The 19,417-nt window shown below is 35.2% G+C and overlaps 1 protein-coding gene across 3 annotated transcripts in view; it reads left to right on the plus strand.

The window, feature by feature from the left end:
* LOC120634479 (transcriptional activator cubitus interruptus-like) overlaps positions 1 to 19,417 on the plus strand; it is a 157,025-nt gene that overhangs the window by 68,308 nt on the left and 69,300 nt on the right. For 2 of the 3 annotated variants that reach the window (XM_039905098.1, XM_039905099.1), the window contains one exon: positions 7,474 to 7,893. In XM_039905098.1, the coding sequence (XP_039761032.1) occupies positions 7,733 to 7,893 (161 nt within the window). In that variant the 5' untranslated portion in view covers positions 7,474 to 7,732. The remainder of the gene's footprint in view (positions 1 to 7,473; positions 7,894 to 19,417) is intronic. The other variant, XM_039905100.1, reaches the window with a different exon arrangement.

Genomic DNA, 19,417 nt, shown 5'->3' on the forward strand with positions numbered 1-19,417 from the left:
ATTCCTTACATGCCCAGCACGTTGCCATTACGTGGGCCATCTGCTTGGTCTGTCTATTACACTAAAAAAAAAAAATTGCCAAACGCAAGCCTATCTTAACCATTGACGACCTCCCAGGCGAAGCGTTAAGCGCTGGGCTCGTTATTAAATTTTCGCCGTTCATGTTGAGTGCACATTTTATCATTCCAGATTCCAAGTACTATCTCTAAGGCAATTGGAAACAACTTCGGCGTGATAGGGTGACCATGGTTTAAAAGGAAATTCCTCTTCTTTTTTTCGGTTGACTCGTGCCGTGCTTTTTGAGTAAAAGATTTCGTATGCGCTCCACTTGTATTCCTTGATTATGGAGTGCTTTTCAGATTTATTCTTGTTCCAAGGATTTAGCTATTCAAACATTTTCAATTCTGAAATTAACACTGCCAGCAGGGCAGGAGATAAAAATTATTTCCCCTGATTATATCCTGTGACAGGGGATATAATTAACGTATCCACCTGCTAAATCACTGGCACTTGGAATAGGAGAAGTTTACCCCCGTTTATTAATACATTAATACAATAGTAAATATATTGTAGTAGGTACCCGGTTGTAGACTCTGCACAATATAGAAGTTGCATAAAAAAAAAAACCACAATGCTATCCACGTAGCAAATTTGAGTACCGACCTAGAACAGTCTTCGATCCTAATGTCGAAGGAACAAAGGAAGGAACACAATAAAAAAAAAATATACATATATACCATTTACACTTGAGCGGCAGTGATCTGAGAGTTGATAAAGCTGTGGGAGAACATATAACATAGATTTTTATCCTTTCCCCGGGGTGATAATTGTCTCCTGCCCATGCTAGCAGCATTTGAACCCGGGAACATTTGTAACCAACAGCGCTCTTCAAAAGAGGGAGTGATGCTACGGAATGGCAGCGTGCATATAATCAATATAATGTACCACATTTTACTTACTGCATATCGAAAACCACATACGTTTCGCATCGATCCTTTAAACTCAACACGTGCTCGTCCGTATGCAGGTATCATAATACAATCATGCGTTTAATAAGACAATTCGCGTTCAGAGCACAGCGGGTCGAGTGGAGGCCGTATCTAATGATGAGAGTATAAGTGTCACTATTGTCCACTGACTTATATGTACGACTTGTACGTCGCGTAAATGAAGTAAATAGGGAGCAGTTTACACTGCGACAGTCGTGTGCAGCTAGCGAAGCTGGGAGCTAGGAGATAATAATTTCATCCCCCTATTATATCCACTGACAAGGGACAAAAAATTCCTGCCCATTTGCAAAAGTACTGCTTATTACATGTATATAATTTTTAAATTATTTGAGGCCCTGCCGTGCGAGTTGATAAAACTGGGAGAAGATAAACATTATGTCCTATCCCCGTAGAACACTGTCTCCTGCCTAAGCTAGCCGAGCTGGTGTATAAAAACGGTCGTGTCTGCTAGTCGTCATCTTAATTGTTGAATCTTCTGCTATACATAGGAATACTCCTCGATTATGTACTCGCGTAAATTCTGCTTGGTAGTGTTTTCTGGTGTATTATAACGATCATACATCAGACAACACTAGCTTGTGACGCTAACGCGGTCCTCTGTAAAAATCAAAATTTAAGAAGCAACTGCTGAGTTTCTTGTCAGCTTCCGTCACTATAACTGACATGACACTTCAAAAGTGCTTATATACTAGGTTTCCTTAAAATTAATAAATTTTGTATTTTTTTGTATGTAATTTTATAAAAACTTGACAGTTAAAAAAAACTTAAACTTTTTTTAACCCTGCACACGTCTTCCAGTCGTGACCCATATTGGCAAGGGTTGCTTTGAGTTTTCGTATGTGGAAGTGTAATTTTTACGTAAGCCTTTAAAATTAAACTGTTGTCTGATGTCTGTAGTCTTGGGGTGAGATGGCTAGAGCGTACTTTGACTTTGCTGAGTCTATAATTAGACTCGTCAGTTAGTCGCAATGTAAACGTATCATAAACGTCTCTATTGTCCACTAGACTTATATGTAGTGTTGGTGAATGAGTCCGTGATCGAGGGCTCTAATGGCTGATTATACCGATCTTTGGTTATGGCCCGTCGCATAATTGGCGGTGATTTGTTATTGAATATCAATTCAAGTCCACTTCGATGCGACATGGTTAGGTATGCTTGTTGCGAAATTGTTTTAGGGCGATCTGTGATAATTAGTTTAATTCGTTTTATTTACTGATGGACTGATAACCACTTTTAAAGGGGACACAGATGGGATTATACGTACTTTTTTTAATATACTACAAGTTACCCTTTCACTGCAATCTTAGGGGTATGTTAAACCTTTGTATTAAACCCACACCCCTCAATCGGTTTCGATGATATCGTACTGGAACGCTAAATCACCTGGAGGCCCGTATTTTAATAGGACCAGCCCTACCTATAGTCAAAGACAAAAATATCTTTATTTTTTTGTGTATGTAATGTGCGCATCATAAGTACTATCCTTTAGCAAAGGATAGTACTTATGATGCGCACATTACATGGAAAATGCGTACATGATGATGGTCATAACCATATTTACAAACCTAAAAGTAAAGCTACGAGGGTTCCAAACTTGCCTTGGTCTAAAGAAGCCCACAACAGACTTAGCCGTTAAAGTATAATTGCCATATCCCGCTACAATCTTACTCATCATCGTTTACATAAGGATTTACCACGAAGGGCTAAATTGAAGAGGAGTAAAAAAAAATACATTCAAGTCCACAAAGATAAAACATGTTTTAAATATTCCAGATGAAATATTTTAATCCCAGATGAAAAATTCCAGATTCCAGATAACTCTATGATAATTAGTTTTAGTATAAACTGTCCGGGAGAGTTGTTTAATAACCTATGCACACAGTTATATTATTTGAGTGTGATTTGCGATAATTAGTTTTTGTGTTATAAAGTCTAGTTATAATATTAAATCGTACTTGTATAAAATCATGATTAGTTTTCTAACTATGCAGAATGTTGCATCACGCGAAATACCTAAGGGAGCCTAGATGTCATTGCATCTGTAGATGCATGTCTTAGAACATACTTTAGTATTGTGCAAGGTTTACGTTAAAGGATTCACACCTAACTTATCTCAATCAGTGGCGTGCAAAGGATATTAAGATGATATAGATTAAAGAAAATCGCCAGTAAGAGTTATAAATACTTAAGGGTAGTCTTTTTATAACTCTAACGGGTAATTTTCTTCTTTTTTTATCATCTGCATACCCTGTGCATACCCTCTATGCACGACACTAATCCCAATATCATTACTAACGTTGCCTAACGTATAGTGTTGGCTCTACCTCTGAGTTATGAGCGTTTAAAGCAATTTAAGCACTTGCTTTAACGGCGAAGGAAAACATCGTGAGACAGTAGAATTCTCCATAAGAATATCGTGGAGTAATTAAGAAGCGTGTGAAGTCTAGCAATCCGCACTTCGCCAATGTAGAAGATTACACCATTCTCATTCTTAGAGAAGGCCTATGCCTTGTAGAGGCCTGGTAATAGGTCAACAATGATGATAATGGTAGGAATCGAGTCTGGGATCTTGCTTATGAGAGAGTAAATAAAAACAGTTAAAATTTAACAATGTAATAACGCATTAATTAACTGTTCAGTTTCAATCGGGTTTATCGACCCGATATCGATAAATTAACAAAAAAACATCGATGGAGAAATCTAGAATAACGAAGCGAGCCTCGTAACACCATAACTCCTAAAGGGTTCCGAGAAGACATCGGAACAATTCGACGGCTAAAAAACAATTAAATCGTAATTAAAGTCCGTATTCAGAGAGTCGGCATGCGTCTGCGCATTACGGCGCATTCGGATGTAGAGATGTGACTGCCTAATATCGATTAAATTTTATTTCTTTATTTAATTTTATTTGATTGGTTCGGAAAACTTACAGCTTATAATTTTTTTATAAGCTGTTTGTCGAGAAGAAAATGTAATGTAGTAGAGTATAGCCAATTAGAAGTTTTTACAGATAAAACTTGCATAAAAAGAATAAATCTTCTATATAATATACAGATTGAAGCAATTCAGCGATATCACTATGATATATGTAGGTAAGCTATTAATAAACCGTCATAACAATTAATAATAGACTGCTTTCTAATAAGGATTACCCAAATAAATCGGAGATAGACTGATGTATTGATTTACCAATTCCATCATCTTGCGCGGCTTCGCTGCTATTTATTTGAATGGTAGTTTAGTAAGGGTAAAAATAGCAAGTATTTATTAAAAACGTCAATTACGGAATTAGTAGTGAATAATTCTTAGTTTACAGAAATAAGGCCGACCACTTATTTTATTACAATATTAGAAAAAGAAAAAGGTTATTCTCCTCTTTGCAAAAGTTATTCATATCGATTTTTTTTATCGAAGTTTCCTAAACAATCACATTAAAACAATCAACGTCTAAATTGTGGCTAGTGTAATTAAAATCCTTAGAGTCTCTTAAGTTACTCAATAATTTATACAGAGTCCTACTTAACTGAGGTTATTTTATGCAAGTGCCACATGATTTCATGTAAATTTTGAGTGCAACCGTGTAAACGCGTTAACTTATTAGATATTTCGCAAACTGTGATCTTTTATGGGAAGGTAAGTTTCACAGATACGCTTCGATTTGCGCAAGATTAACTCCAAATCACTTGACACCGTTTGGCTGATTAAAAATATATATCAAAGTCCATTCAATACGGTTTTGAATGGTCGATAAAAGTCGACATTCGAGGCGTGGCAATTCCGCTTTTAAAAACATCGTAAATCTTTTTCGCTGAAAATGAGTATAACTAGCGGGGGTTTGTTACTTCGTCTGCACTGCGTAAATAAATCATCACATTTTGTCCTATTAGGATAGAATTTAGATTTAGTCAATCTTTTTTAGACAGTGTATAAAAAGCAGGCGATTCTTGGACCAATACGATGAAGAACAAGCTTAATTTACTTTACCAATCCACAAGGTCCAACTTCTAACTTCTTTACACGCCTACGGACGTCCCGGTTCGAACCTTGGGGTTTAGGGCAAGATTTTAATGCTCGTAGCCAGCTGCAAGACTTGTCATGGTCGATGGTAGCAAGCTAAACCGATCAGGGGTGCCATTTTAAACTGCCCATCACTTACCACCAGGTAAGATTGCAGTCAACGCTACACCGCATATCTCTTAAAACGCGCTTTTTACAAAAGTTTTGCTGTGCGCAGGAGATATTGACTCAACTGTTCGTATAACATATTACGTTGTACGTTTTGAAAACTCTGGAAAATAATTGGATCGACTTTCGAATAAAATGTTATCATTGTAATTGTATTGGCTCTCCAATAAAATTTTGCATAATTTTAATATAACTAGGAAGAGTTGAAGTTAAAATTGTCGATATCGATACGGATTACTTGAACTATCTGTACATGACTACTGGATATACCATCTTTAGGGAACAATGTTCAGCAGTTTGAAACAATCACATCTTCATTAATTACCGGAGGAATTTTTCTGTGATAGCGCTTCTCGAAAAGGTAGTATAAGTTAAGAGAGAAAAGCGAACTTGCCCATACAAAAACATGTCGAATTTAAATGTTCTCCATACACAGTGTCTGGGTACTTGGTAATCTTGATATGATTTCATAATTCTTCCCTTTTTTGGATATCGAAGAAAGTTTAATAATATAAATTATATTCTCTTCATTTGTTTTGTTAAGTGGAATGCGTCTGGCGTTTATATTGCGTAATCGAGAAAATGAAATGTTTTCATACTTAACTTATAGCGTCTCCACTGTAAAGTCCGTTCCGATATAAATATCGGACGGCAATCCAGTATCGGTACAGGGACAAAAGTTTTACAAGTAGGTAAAAAATTAAACGCCAAGGGGTTGAGTGGGGTTTCAAAGTATACGTGCTGGAATTACTAGAGAAAGAAGTCGAAATCCGAAATCTTCAGATTACCTATTGAATTCAGTAGAAGAACTATTGAATTCAATCCTTTAGCTACAGTGAATAAAGATTGAAAAGAAAAAGGATAGCACTATTAAATTTATTCTGCTACCTAAATATTGTGGGTTAGATTAATTAATTTCACTGACGTGGTTAAACCAAACCATACAAATAATATTTAATTGAAGTTAATCGAACCGATTTGGTGGAAAATTGAAAACTAGCTTTGTAAGTAGACGAATATAAAGGCATATATTTCATCCGGGAATAACCGAATTCCACGAAACCAAGTCGTGGGTAAACGGTGAGGTATAATAAAATTTCAAAAGCGTGCATGTTTGTTTGTCCTTCTCCACCGCGTAACAGAGCATCGGATTTTCATTTAGACATGGCTGAGAGTGACAAGGGTTTTGGTCCTGAAAAAGATGCACAATTCATACGTGATTGATCTAAGGTGCAACATCTAAATGTCTGGAAGGATTTTGATGAAACTTAGTATTAAGGTTTAATTGAACTATTCACAGGGTAATCTTGTTTGCGATAAATTTACTTATTGTAAGTGACAGTATATTTGTTGCGAAGGTACTTCTTTCACGAGGTAGGGAATGAGAGGTTTAAAATTCACGGGCGAAGCCGTGAGAACCGTGAATTAGAACAATGTTACTTATTTTCAAATTATTATCAACTCCTGTTTTTAAAGTAATTCAAGCTTAGATCAACTCATTTCAATTTCAATTAAACAATCTTTCGATGGTTTACTTTTGATATTCAATTCGAAAGTTAATTTACTATTTAATTGACTTTTATTTAAATATAACTAATTGATTAATTCACTCAATCTTATAGAAACCAATTAAAAAGAGAGTCACGTTACCTTTACGTGATAATTTTTATGAGTTCGAAAAAATATAAACATTTTAATCGCTCTCAGACGGTACCGACTGTTTGTATGTGATAATGAAGATTCGGTCGACTGGTCGCTCAATTGGTCGCTCGATTTTTTCCATGCCTGCGACTTGTTATAATTTAACAGTAATTAACACTCACAACAACACATTAATTTAGTTTCGAGTAAACAAATGGGGACATGCTGCGCGGTTCTTCAATTAGTATGGATTCTTTTATATAATCAATGTTTTTTCCCGAGACGATGATTGCTTGCTGGGTGATTATGACTGACCTCTGGAATATTATTAACAGTTATTCGCATTACCATAAGGTTCGAAATTGGATGTTTAATTATCTGTGATAAAAAAAATGTTAACGAATATAGACAGAATACTATATAAAGAACTTAATGACTATAATGCAATGTATTACTTAATGCAACGGTACTCATTCAATCGTAAATAAAGACATAATAGCGGTAATTGAAACCAAATAGGAACACGCAAACGTTTAACATAGGTATTAAGTTTTTTTACGAAAACGATTAAATGTAACAATTTTAAACGCTGTTACCGAATCATGTGATTAACATTTAATTATCTTTTTGTTTCAGGCCTAATAAGCGGTAGAATGAGATCAGGAGACCTGAAGCAGTGCAGTCTGAAAAAGTACGATGACAAAAGTGCGCTCTAACAACATAATGACGATGAAAAAGAAAATAGAGACACTCAGATTAGAGTTAACCTGACAAATGTTGCTATCAGTGGTGCGAAAACTGTTGTGATTAAACTTTTTAGTGATAGTGATGTTAATAAAACTGGTAATATTCTAGTGTAGTGGGACTAGGTGATGCTACAGTAGGAGTCTGAATAATGCCTGATCGGGAGTCAGTAGGGGGTCCTGGGACTGCGGGCAGCGCTGGATTTCTACCACTACAGTTTCCGTCTGCGTTCGCCGCTTTTCATGCGGCAACCCCTCCTGGAGTACCAGCTTCGGCCATGCATCACGCCACACACTACCATCATCATGCACAGTAAGTTTTATTTTTTAATTTCAACCATTTTTTTGTCTTCTAATTTGTTTGGTTGGTTTTGTTTTATAAAGGCCTACCCACATTCAATGACAGCAAGAAAACTGTGGCCAGAGGAGACAATAATGATTCCTCTCTCGATGACAGTCTTAGCTACTGCTTATTGTATGCAGTTGTACGTAATGTAACATTACAGAGGCATATTCGCCCAGTGAATCATCTCTTAAAATAAAGATAAAAAAGATCAGTTATTGTTAGTAAAGTGATAGAGTCTGGAAAGCACGCCTGTGTAAAATGCGCTAATTCACTAAAATGTATGGGGATAACAGTATCTATATCATAAGAAGACGAAAGGTTATAACAGATAGATAATTAGGCGTTGGGGCTTATCGTGCGTTTATCTATACCAATCTTGTTCGTTAACTCGAATAGCCTTTGGATGGCTGCGTTTATAGGGAGGGCCTACACGAGCCTATCTATTTTTAAACTATTCCATATTTTTATGTCTCTCAATATAAGATAGACCACCACTATAGAGTGGGTATGTGTTGTAGGTAAAAGCTTTTTAAGGGATAACATTACAGTCTGTTAATAAACATTGTTGGTACATAGTTTTCTTACGAGTTAATATTATGAATACAAAGATTATTATCATTTCAATGAGCTCATAAATATCTATATTTAATGTGCAAAACTTGCCTAGAAAAATAAAACTTTTTAGCTTCTTACTCACTTTTTAATTCGAACCGGCAATCATATTAAGTGCTATCTGCTGTACATTAGCTTATTGGTGTTTAAATAGCTTGTTTTTTGCCATAATTTGTTAAAGTTATTACCAAATTGGCGGAGTAGGTATTTTGGTATCGAATGAATTCATCTATATGCAATTAGATTATATACGCCTGCAATGCAAGTCAAGTGTCCTTTAGTATTACGACCGTTTCATGCACTCGGCTCGTTCCAAAACGCCAGGTCTCTTTATCGGACTAGTCCATAAAATAGAGTGGTTCATTAAGCATTTGGCCCTTTACATGCTGCGAGGCTTTTTATTGCATAACTGTATCAGCTACCTTTTCATGTTCTATTAATATTATACACCAAACTTTGTTGTGTAAACTATATCGTATCGGCAGTATTTGTTACGGACAATAAACTTAAAATTTATGCTCCCCGCACTCTCATTAATATTATAGTTAACTACTCCGATGGATTTTCAATATACTATGCTGCAGATGGTTGGCTAGGCAAAAAGTTTATACTGGGTCGAATGCAGGTAAAATCTTAAGATATAGATAAGGGTTTCCATAAAACTTCAGACCTACGGCTTAGATCGTAAAATGTTCACGTGAGACAAGGTGTTATTTAATGGTAATTTATTGCAACAACGGACGTGCCAGTCTGAATTAACAACATTAATCTCCTCTAACCGGACATAATGGCCGTACAAAAAAAGGATCGATCCTGATCCCTAACAAATGACAAACAGGAAGTCATCAAAGGAATTGAGACGTTTACAATATTAGGGCGGACTTTAATAAAAGCAGGATGGTCCATTTCAACAAATGAGTTACTTGCCGCAGTCAAAGGATATGCGATGTATGAAGAGGCAGAGTTGCCTCGGCCGACTGAAATGATTAATGTTCCCACTGTCTCGCATATACCTCGTGGAATGCTTCATGGAGTAAAATTTTCAACTCAAATTTACTAAACACTTACGAATTTACCAATCTGATTAATGGCACGTTAAAGCATTCATGTGTATGCCCGGACTACAATACTTTTACTTTATTACTACAGTTTCCGGAAAAAATAGAGCCTTTGTTCGTACAGTAAAGTGAGTAGAGTTAAATGAAGAAGTCTCTTAAATCATGCCTGAGAAGATGGATGCAGCCCACTGTTTAATTTATATACGCTCTTAAAAGAGAAGCCTGTTTAATAAACCCGTTTCTTCGGCAATTATAAGTTAACATATTTATAAAATCAGAGTATATTATACAGGGATGATTGATGGTGATGGTTTTGGAATTCCTCTATCTCCCTCTGAAGTCCAGTGTACCTTCGGTTTGGGGAGTTTGACGCCGGAAGCGGGGCCGAGTGTGCCCATTAACGACTGCACGCTGCCTCATTTAACCCGCTGCTGCGATAATTGCCACCACGTGTTTATTTCCAAGCGTTCTAATTATATCACGCACAATGGGTTGGACACGATCGGTTATTTTGGCTCCGTGCGCCTCGTCAAAGTCGATTTCGTCCCGGCACAAAAGAGGTGTTGCGAGTCGGCTGTCGTTTGATCCATTAACTAGATCTTTGAGCTGATGGATCAACATCGCGTGCCACCTCGCCTATTAATTCATAAAACCTTTTTAGTTTCGCATCAGTTGTTGCTTTGTGCTTTGGTATTAAATGTCTTTTTCACTAGATGTGTTAACTTTAATGGGGAGTCAAATAACGATTTTCAAAGTAGCTATTTTTGTTAAATTAACTTACTTAGTGAGAATTTTGTCATTTATTCATTGTTGAACATTTTGAACTTACGTTTTAAGTATACTATACTTATATGTATACTTACTACTTACTACTTCACTAAGTATGTAGAGTAATGGAACTATACATAGATATAAAATCAGAGCATAATATAGTATTCACAGCTTTATTTATGTTTGAAAATGTTTTACTGCGTGTGTAATACAAACCGGTCTTAAATTTATCGATGGATAGAATCGATAAAACCAAAACAGTTACAAAAATAAAATGTTTCAATACGACTGTGTTTCGATGAAGATGATAAAGAAATTAAATACTTTGTACTTATACTTTGTACAATACTTTGTTGTGTTGTTTATTATGAGCATCGTATTTTATTTTAATTTGTTTTTATAGAATGCTGATAAAAGTGCAACATTGTAGTCTCTATAATAAAATTATTGCGTTATTTAAATACAAGTGAGGTGTGTACCAAAAATTATTACTTCTACTTGACCAAAAGCAAGGTCATTTAGATATTTAGTTAGGTACTAAAAACCATAATGTTATTATAACTTTTTTCAATATCATTATTGAAAGTTATATAACACGCGCCACTTAGACAGACAGCACAAATAATATTTGGGCTAATCGCTTTTACATCATCGCATTGCATCGTTGACCTCCCACTTTAACTAAAAATAATCTGAAACTATTTGTTCTTCAGTTAGGATTATTGTATTTAAAGACTAACAGATGGTTTCAAACTTTATCGATGTTGCATAAGATATTGAAACTTATATAGATTGTATCTAAAACAGACGAGTTTATTAAAATTGTACTTTTTAACCTTGTTTTCCTTCTTTGGCTTGCTTTCTTTGACAAACCAAATTGTACTCTCTGGCTCTATGTGTATATCTCTGTAACTACATTTCTCTTTGGTGTAAAATAAAAGTGTATTCATTCATTCATTTACACTTTGTCAATTTGTCCTCACATCTATTCGTCTGCCTGTTTTTAAAAAACCCCTATAACTTTTGTAGATTTTAAGTGAAGTAGCTTATGTCAAAAAATTGCTTATCTGGTTCCAAGTTTTAATAAATTTTTCGCTTCTAAGTTTTCGATCATGTTAAAATTGCAAATATAGGACAAAATCCATAATTATTGGTAGTATTGAGGATAAGGGGTTTTAAATTACTTTTATGTTGTCATGAGCACTTTTTTCAAATTCACAATATTCAGTCGGTGTTCACCTTTCAAGGATTGCAGTATTCTAAACTATATTGTACAAAATTGTAGAGTCGATCCAATAAAGTTACATTGTCGAATCCAAAGCAATTTAAACCGAACTGAAGAGCTTGTTTCAGGTAGGGTTGCCAAGTAAGCAAAAATAAGATCAAGTGAAATAGTTAAGATAGATTAAAACGCTTATATTTTTGAGAAATTAACAGCCGATTCATCTCATGACCTATCAAGAAATAGCTTTATTAAAAAAACAAATATTTAAAAGTTTGTATAATACGCTCTGGCGCAAAAAAGCTTATGATATAATTTTCTCCACTATTTCGTTCTTCTTATCCTGAGGGTGTTTTTAGGTATTGGGTTTACCCAAAAACCACGAGTTAAAAAAATATTTGTGAGATGGTGATAACAAAAAAAAAACACCCGGCTAAGTTTGTTGTGGGCTTCTTCTTAGACCAGGACGCGTTTGGAACCCTCGTAGCTTTAGTTTTAAGTTTACGAATGTGGTTATCGCCAATTATAACCGAATTAATAAATTATTTTTGTACTATAGAGGTTATAATATATGTTTAATTTTGCCCAAACTGTGGTTGGAGATAGAGGAGAGAACTCCTCAGCGGACAGCAGCAAACCCCTCATTGAAGGCTTAGCGATACTGAATACTTTATTTTTTTTTAGAACTACAATTTAATGCCACATTAACAAAAAAAATCAAACGCAGGCGAAGTCGCGGGCAACAGCTAGTAGTTAAAGACTTCAATGTTATAGTAAACAAGGGAAATTTTTTATATTTTTTACCACCACTATTTTGCTGTCACTGTTTCTTTCCTTCCTCTATATGTTGCCTGGAGGAGATCGCTGTGATAAGGCTGCCACTACACCCTTACTGAGTTTATAAGTTGTTTTTGTATTATGTTTAGTTTTGGTGTGTCATACAGAATTTTTTTATTATTATATATAGCCGGATTTCTTCTCTCCGAAAGTAGCAACCCTAGGAGTATCCATCTATTTATAAACGGTTATGACAATAGCTTCCCCGTAACAGGATGAAGGGAATGACCAATTTATGACCGGAACTGGTTTATGGGACGATTGACCGATTGGCTCCTTTTTTATTAAGGGATGGGGGTTTCCAGATTGGGCCTGATGGTCAGACCTTTAAATGCTTCGATAACAGGAAGCTGGGATTGTTATCGGTTATTATTCTGAAATTATTAACTTCGATAGGTAGAATAACTATAATGCAACAAAACACAAAGAGCCAATGCAACGAAAAACTAAGAGAAAAATACATAGTGTTAGGGTGCAAAGGCGGCCACTTAAAGTTATCTTTTACAGGTGAGTGAGCTGTGAGTAAAACGGACAGTGGATGGTGCACTAAGTAAAGACACAAAATAAACCTACATAAATAAATACACATACCTAATGTCAATATAAAATACACAAATATAAACATATTTTGTAATAAACTTACCCATCACTTTATACTTAAGTAGGTAAGCATTGACTTGATATCTGATACCTGATATTACTCACTTAAGATCATGACATTAACGGACTCGATTATTGTTTGCAACTTTAATTTTCTATATATATTTTTTGCAAGTTTTGATGCACACTAGGAGACACACATCATAAATTAAATTTTATGTAAGAAAAATGCGCGTACGAAACCGAGAGCAACAGCTAGTGTTGACCATAATTTTACATTACAGTTACACAAATAGACGACGTTTACTGCATTTCCCACAGGTCGTCTGTCCAATAATTATTCTTGGAAATGCAAAAACTGACCGAAGGGAATTTAACACGTTTCATTTCGAGTGATTTATATGTTTGTCTTGAAGGCACGTCTGTTTCTACTAAAGGTACGAGTATTATTAAAAGCATAAAAGCAATGGAATGAGTAGGTGTAGTTATCCTTTTTTCGGCCTTTGATGACTTGTATGATGAGAAGTGATAGGAATAGGTAGAGTAATATCAGTCTAAGCTTTGAAGAACACAGGCAGAAGTGGAGACTTCCAGACTTCATTTTTTTTTCAAGACATCTGCGATACATCGCTAAAATAAATTTTAAATGTTAAAGCAGAAAAAGGAACCAAATATCTAAAAATTCTAATTCTCATTTTGCTTATGATTATTGTCAAAAAATCAAAAGAAACTTTATTTGTATAAAGTTTCCAATAAATTCATACCTCTATTACTCTATTAATAGTACTTTTTACTTGAGTGATGTCGAACGAACGAATTCGTTGAAGAAATTAAGAGTCGTAAAGAAGTCTCAAAGTTTAGGTAAATATGCTCTACAGTATCCATTCACTGATAATGAACTAGCAGTAAGATACGACAACTTCTGATGACTTATTTCGATCCTCGGTACGCACCACTAACTTTTCAAAGTTGTGTACGTTTTAAGCAATTATATTATATCACCTACACAAAATGCATTGTAACGGCCGATTGGCCGAAGGCGCAGTGGGCAGCGACTCTGCTTCCTGAGTCCAAGGCCGTGAGTTCGATTCCCACTACTGTAAAATGTTTTGTGATGAACATGTATGTTTATCAGTGTATATTATTCATAAAAAAAATCATCAGTCATTTTAGTACCCATTGCATAAGCTACGCTTACTTTTGGGCTAGAAGGCAATTTGTGTATTGTCGTAGTATATTTATGTTAGTATATTTATTGTATCCCAGCACACACCTCTAACTTTTCTAAGTTATGTGCGTTTTAAGTAATTAAAATATCACTTGCTTCAACGGTGAAGGAAAACATTGCGAGGAATCCTGCATGCCTGGGAGTTCTACATACAGTTCTCCAAGGTGTGTGGTGTCCACCAATCCGCACTGGGCCAGCGTGTTAGACCTCGGCCTTCCCCTTCTCATTGTGGGAGGAGACCCGTGTTCTGTAGTGGGCCGGTATTGGGTTGATGTGATGATGATGACGATGATTTATTGTATAGAAAACAAATAGTATAGAAGTGCAACGTTTTCAATGGCGACTGCCTTACCAATGCGCACTTGGCCAGCGTGGTGAACAAATGCCTAAGCCCTAGTCATTCTGAGTGGAGATCCGTGACCTGCAGTGGACTGTATATGGGGCTGATAATGACGAATGATGATGATAACAGTCAGATTTGTCTGATTGTCGTGGATTATGTAAATTGTAAATTGTAAATCATTGTCCTCTGCACTCTACAGCAATCATCGCTAATGCACTTTTTTCGATACAATGCACTTTTCAGTTTTTATTAGTCCATAAAACGTTAACCCGGTAATCTCACCTATTAGTAACTGATGATGCTGTCTATTATTGTAGCGGGTTAACGTGTTATGGGTATGGGAATTATATTAAACCCAACCCCCTAATCGGTTTCTACGCAACATTCTACTGGAACCAAGCACAAGGTAACTAGCCATGACCGAAGCCTGCAGAAAATCCATCAATGCGACAGAGAATCAGGGCCCTGTTAGCTCTTAGCATGCATCACGACACGACACGACATACATGTATTCTTAACCCGTATTTCTCATGCATAAACACGCATTTGAAGCACTATAAAGGCACTTACGGGAACCTTCATCTAACACATGTCCCCACAATGGTTTCTATAGCACAATATCCCATTCTCTCGCCCGCATCCCGATCTCATTGTACGCGCTGTCTTCACAAATCATTGAGGGCGAAATACAAAATGGGACGGTTAAAACAAAAGAATTATCATATTATACGTCGTGTGTGGCAAACTATTGTGTAACATGTGTTGGGAATTAGACGTTTGTGTCTTTATTGGGATTGCGTAGTTGTACGTGTTATTTAATACTAGCTGACCCGTGCAACTTCGTCTGCACCAAACCGGTTATTACCGGAAAACACGAATAAAAAGACATTTTCTAAAAATTATATATCTAATATCCTTGCTAGATCGATTTATCGCCCTCGAAACCCCCTGTATACTAAATTTCATGAAAATCGTTGGAGCCGATTCCGAGATTCCAACTATACATATACAAGAATTGCTCGTTTAAAGATATAAGTTAATAATATAATAAATAGAATTGGTAAAACAAAATTAATATTAAGCTTAATTTGATATATTTATTTATTTTAATTATATTCTTTAATTGCACACAAAAAAAATACAGAAGAAGAATAAAAAAATAGACATAAGCGGCATACAAAAGGCGGCCTTATCGCTATAATTGTTGATAAATAGGAAAATCATCAATCAATAAAAGCCATTAACTGTGCACTGCTGTATTAAAGGTCTCGAGGTTTGTAGCCTGGAAGAAAAGGAGGATTTTATTTCGGCAAAACTAACGGAATTTTTGGAAAACAGAATAAAACAGGAACTCGCAGGCTACTACGTAATATTTATTTATTTATTTATTATCAATATGAATACGGACAAATCCACTTACACATTAGTGTTAGTGGATTTGTCCACTGTTTGTAACAATTACATTATTATTCTTATTATGCTTATGAACTACACTAACAATATGTATTTTTTTTAAATAAGGGGACAAAAAATAGAAAATAGGGAAATACAAATAATAATAAAAATAAATAATGCTAACAACAATAAAAAGAAAACAAACCAAAAAATTTATAAAAATAAAAAAAAAACACATAGATAAATTAAATAAAATCCAAGTAGTAACATTATTTCAGAAAACTGAAGTGACTGGCGTAGTAATTTATTCTAGTCACCTGCAAATATGTCACAGTTAGGAGACTCCACTAAAAGTTCGTTTAAAGCAGACCGTGAGCGTGGTATCGGGGATCTGAGAAGCTTGAGAGGAAAAATAACATAACTACAACCTCGCTTCTTATTTAGCAGCTTGCTTTTAATTACTTAAAGCAAAGCACCCATTATAACATTAATCGGGCCTAACAATAAATAGCAGTTGCGTTTTACGCGCGATTGTTTCCCGCCAGCACTGTGACGCATTTAAAAGTTCTTATTAACTAAAAAGAGAGGAACAATTTATGACCTTTACGCATTTTTCCCTAATACAGTAGCAGCGTTGCAGTGCCTTAATGAAAATGGCTATTTAATACTTTAGTCTTGGCGATAGAAATAAGGATGTTTGAGAACGCGTTGGTTTTTTATTCATTTATTTACCACGTTTAAATAAGCTTTGTTATATACTTAAATTTTACTGGCACGCTACAGTGTAAATAAATACGAAAAAAAAATTTATATATTTTTAAAATTTTCGCCTTAGAATAATAATTAATCATATACGGAATAAAATATTTTTTTACTATTATTATAAATGCAAACGTGTGTTTGTTTGCCCCTCCTTAACGCACTAACTAACAACTTAATTTTTGGCATACCGATGGTCAAAAGAACGGAGACTAACACTAACAGGCTACTTTTTATCTTAAGAGTAGGTACAAGCAGGATTTCATGGGATTTGTAAAAACCGCTAGCTAGTAAAGACAGTGAAAAAAAAATTACGAATCGCTACGACGCCAAAGACGAGTCGCAGTCTTAACCAAGTTATTAATGAGTGTAAAGTAACAGGAAATGAACTAAAAGATATATCGTAAATATTAGAAATTGATAAATCCTCTAATAAATACCTTGTTGAAGCTATTAAAGCGATCTGAAACTTAACACGCACGATTTAATGAGAACTGGACCTGCATCGCAATTGTTTAGCTACTGTGCGCACGCAACGTTGCATGATACGCTTTTTGTTACTCGATTTTTACCCTCAGAGTTTTGTTTCTCGATTTTCAGCTTCCCGATGTTTTGTTTATCGATTTTTATTTGTATCGCGTTCGAGATTATTAGGCTTAAATATGAGCCTCTGTTTCAATTTTGCCGTAATACAGCCTTAATCGCGGCTTCAATTGGTGTTTATTTTGTTGAACTTCAATTGCTTACCTTTAGTTATTTCGTTTTCTTTTTCTTGTTTTAGTATTTGCATATTATGGTATATGGTATTAGGTATTACAGTTGAGGGCTTTTAATACTTTCGTTATTATCTTTAGTATTTTCACTGATGTCTATCAATTATGCTCTAAAATTTAGAACTTCACCATTTATTTTATTTTTATTTAAACAACTTTATTGCATAATAAAAGAAACACACACAGGAACACTTACAATAACATAAATTATATGCAAAAGGCGGCCTTATCACTAAAAGTGATCTCTTCCAGGCTCTTCCTTAACTAATGGAATAAGGTAATTAGAGGCGGGAAATCGCAATTCTATAAAAAAATAATATACATAAATAATTAAATAAAATAACAAATGTAATAATATATATGATTTACCACCATTTTATTTTAGTTTACAGTTTTATACTTTTTTTTTTGGCGTGGTGGAAAAGCTTTATTGCTACGCTTGGGCAGGATGGAGGTTATGTGGGACTCCCCCCCTCCCCTCCCCCTAAAGGGGGTATACCCGAACTAAAAACCACCAAGGCATGCCCCTCTTATTGGCTTTACAGTGTTAATCCTAGTGTAATAATATAATATGAGTTAAGTTATGTACTTTTAGCTACGTACCAAGTTTCTTAACATGGTCTGAGAAACTTTTCTCAAAAATTCTAAATTCAACTATGGTCATTATTACTGTTAAGTGTTTCTATATATCTATTAATAAGTTACAAATCGTCTTGATAGACAAAGTTCGGAATAAGAAAGTCCTACTTTTTCACATGTAGAAATGTTTGAAAAAAACGGCAGTGTTTGTTGGATAACGAAATGAAATAAAAAATGCGGAGAAATCTAATTAGTTTAATTTCAAAAAAATATTATTATTTAGTTTTCTTCTTTACCCCTGCATTACTATTTTGAGCCAGCATACGTAGAATAAAAAAATTAAATCCAATTAACCAATCGTCTGACTATTCCCCATCCCAACGTTATATCTAAAATGGTAAAGTAAATACAGAGTTGTAGAAATGTAAAACAAAACTCTGCTTGTAACACAATACGCTATCAAAGATGCGTTCGGAAAAGCAGCACCTGTGCACGTGTTTACAGAGACAACATCTTTAACATCAAAAACATTTTCTTCAAGTTATGAGGTGATAGCGTTTGATTTAGGGAATTATATTCTTCTAACCATTTTCGGTGATCGTTCTGGAAACCTGGACTTTGACACTTCAGCTCTTCAAAGCGAGCGTATGCTTTCATTTAACATCTTTTGTAGCTTTTTCAGCCACGTTGTTATTCTCCTTCCCACGCCCTTTTGCCTTAAATTTTGTCCTGGATAAACAATTGAAGAAGATCATATTTGGCAGCACTTAAAACTGGTTAATATACTTGATATCACAAGATATCTTCCCACTACTAAGAACTCATAAGTATATCTATTTATTATTTTTTTAACCAAATTCGAAAGAGAAAGCATTATACCTACTTTTATTTTATTCCACTTCAAGATTGCCCTTGACTGCAAATTCACCCGGTTGAAAGTGATGATGCAATTTAATATAGTAGCGTTAGGTAATATGACAGTTATATGAAAACCCATACCCCTAATTGGTTTTTATGCGACATCGTTCCTGAACGCTAAATCGATTAGCGGTACCTCTTTATCGATAACCAGCTGCGACCATAGCCTCCCACTAGAACAGACCAGAGAAAATTCAGAAATTCTAAATTCCTAAATTGCCCCAGTCAGTGAATCTAACTCGGGACCTCCAACTTGAAACCACAACTCTCACCCCTGCGCCAAAGAGGTCGTAAACATTCTTTATGTTTGGAACATTAACAAAACTAAATTCAGTTAGTCACCGGTCAATATAACCTGTATGGTTGCCTGGCAGAAATCGCTTTTCAGGGATACGA

This window comes from Pararge aegeria, chromosome 24, assembly GCF_905163445.1.
Source record: "Pararge aegeria chromosome 24, ilParAegt1.1, whole genome shotgun sequence".
Taxonomy (NCBI): domain Eukaryota; kingdom Metazoa; phylum Arthropoda; class Insecta; order Lepidoptera; family Nymphalidae; genus Pararge; species Pararge aegeria.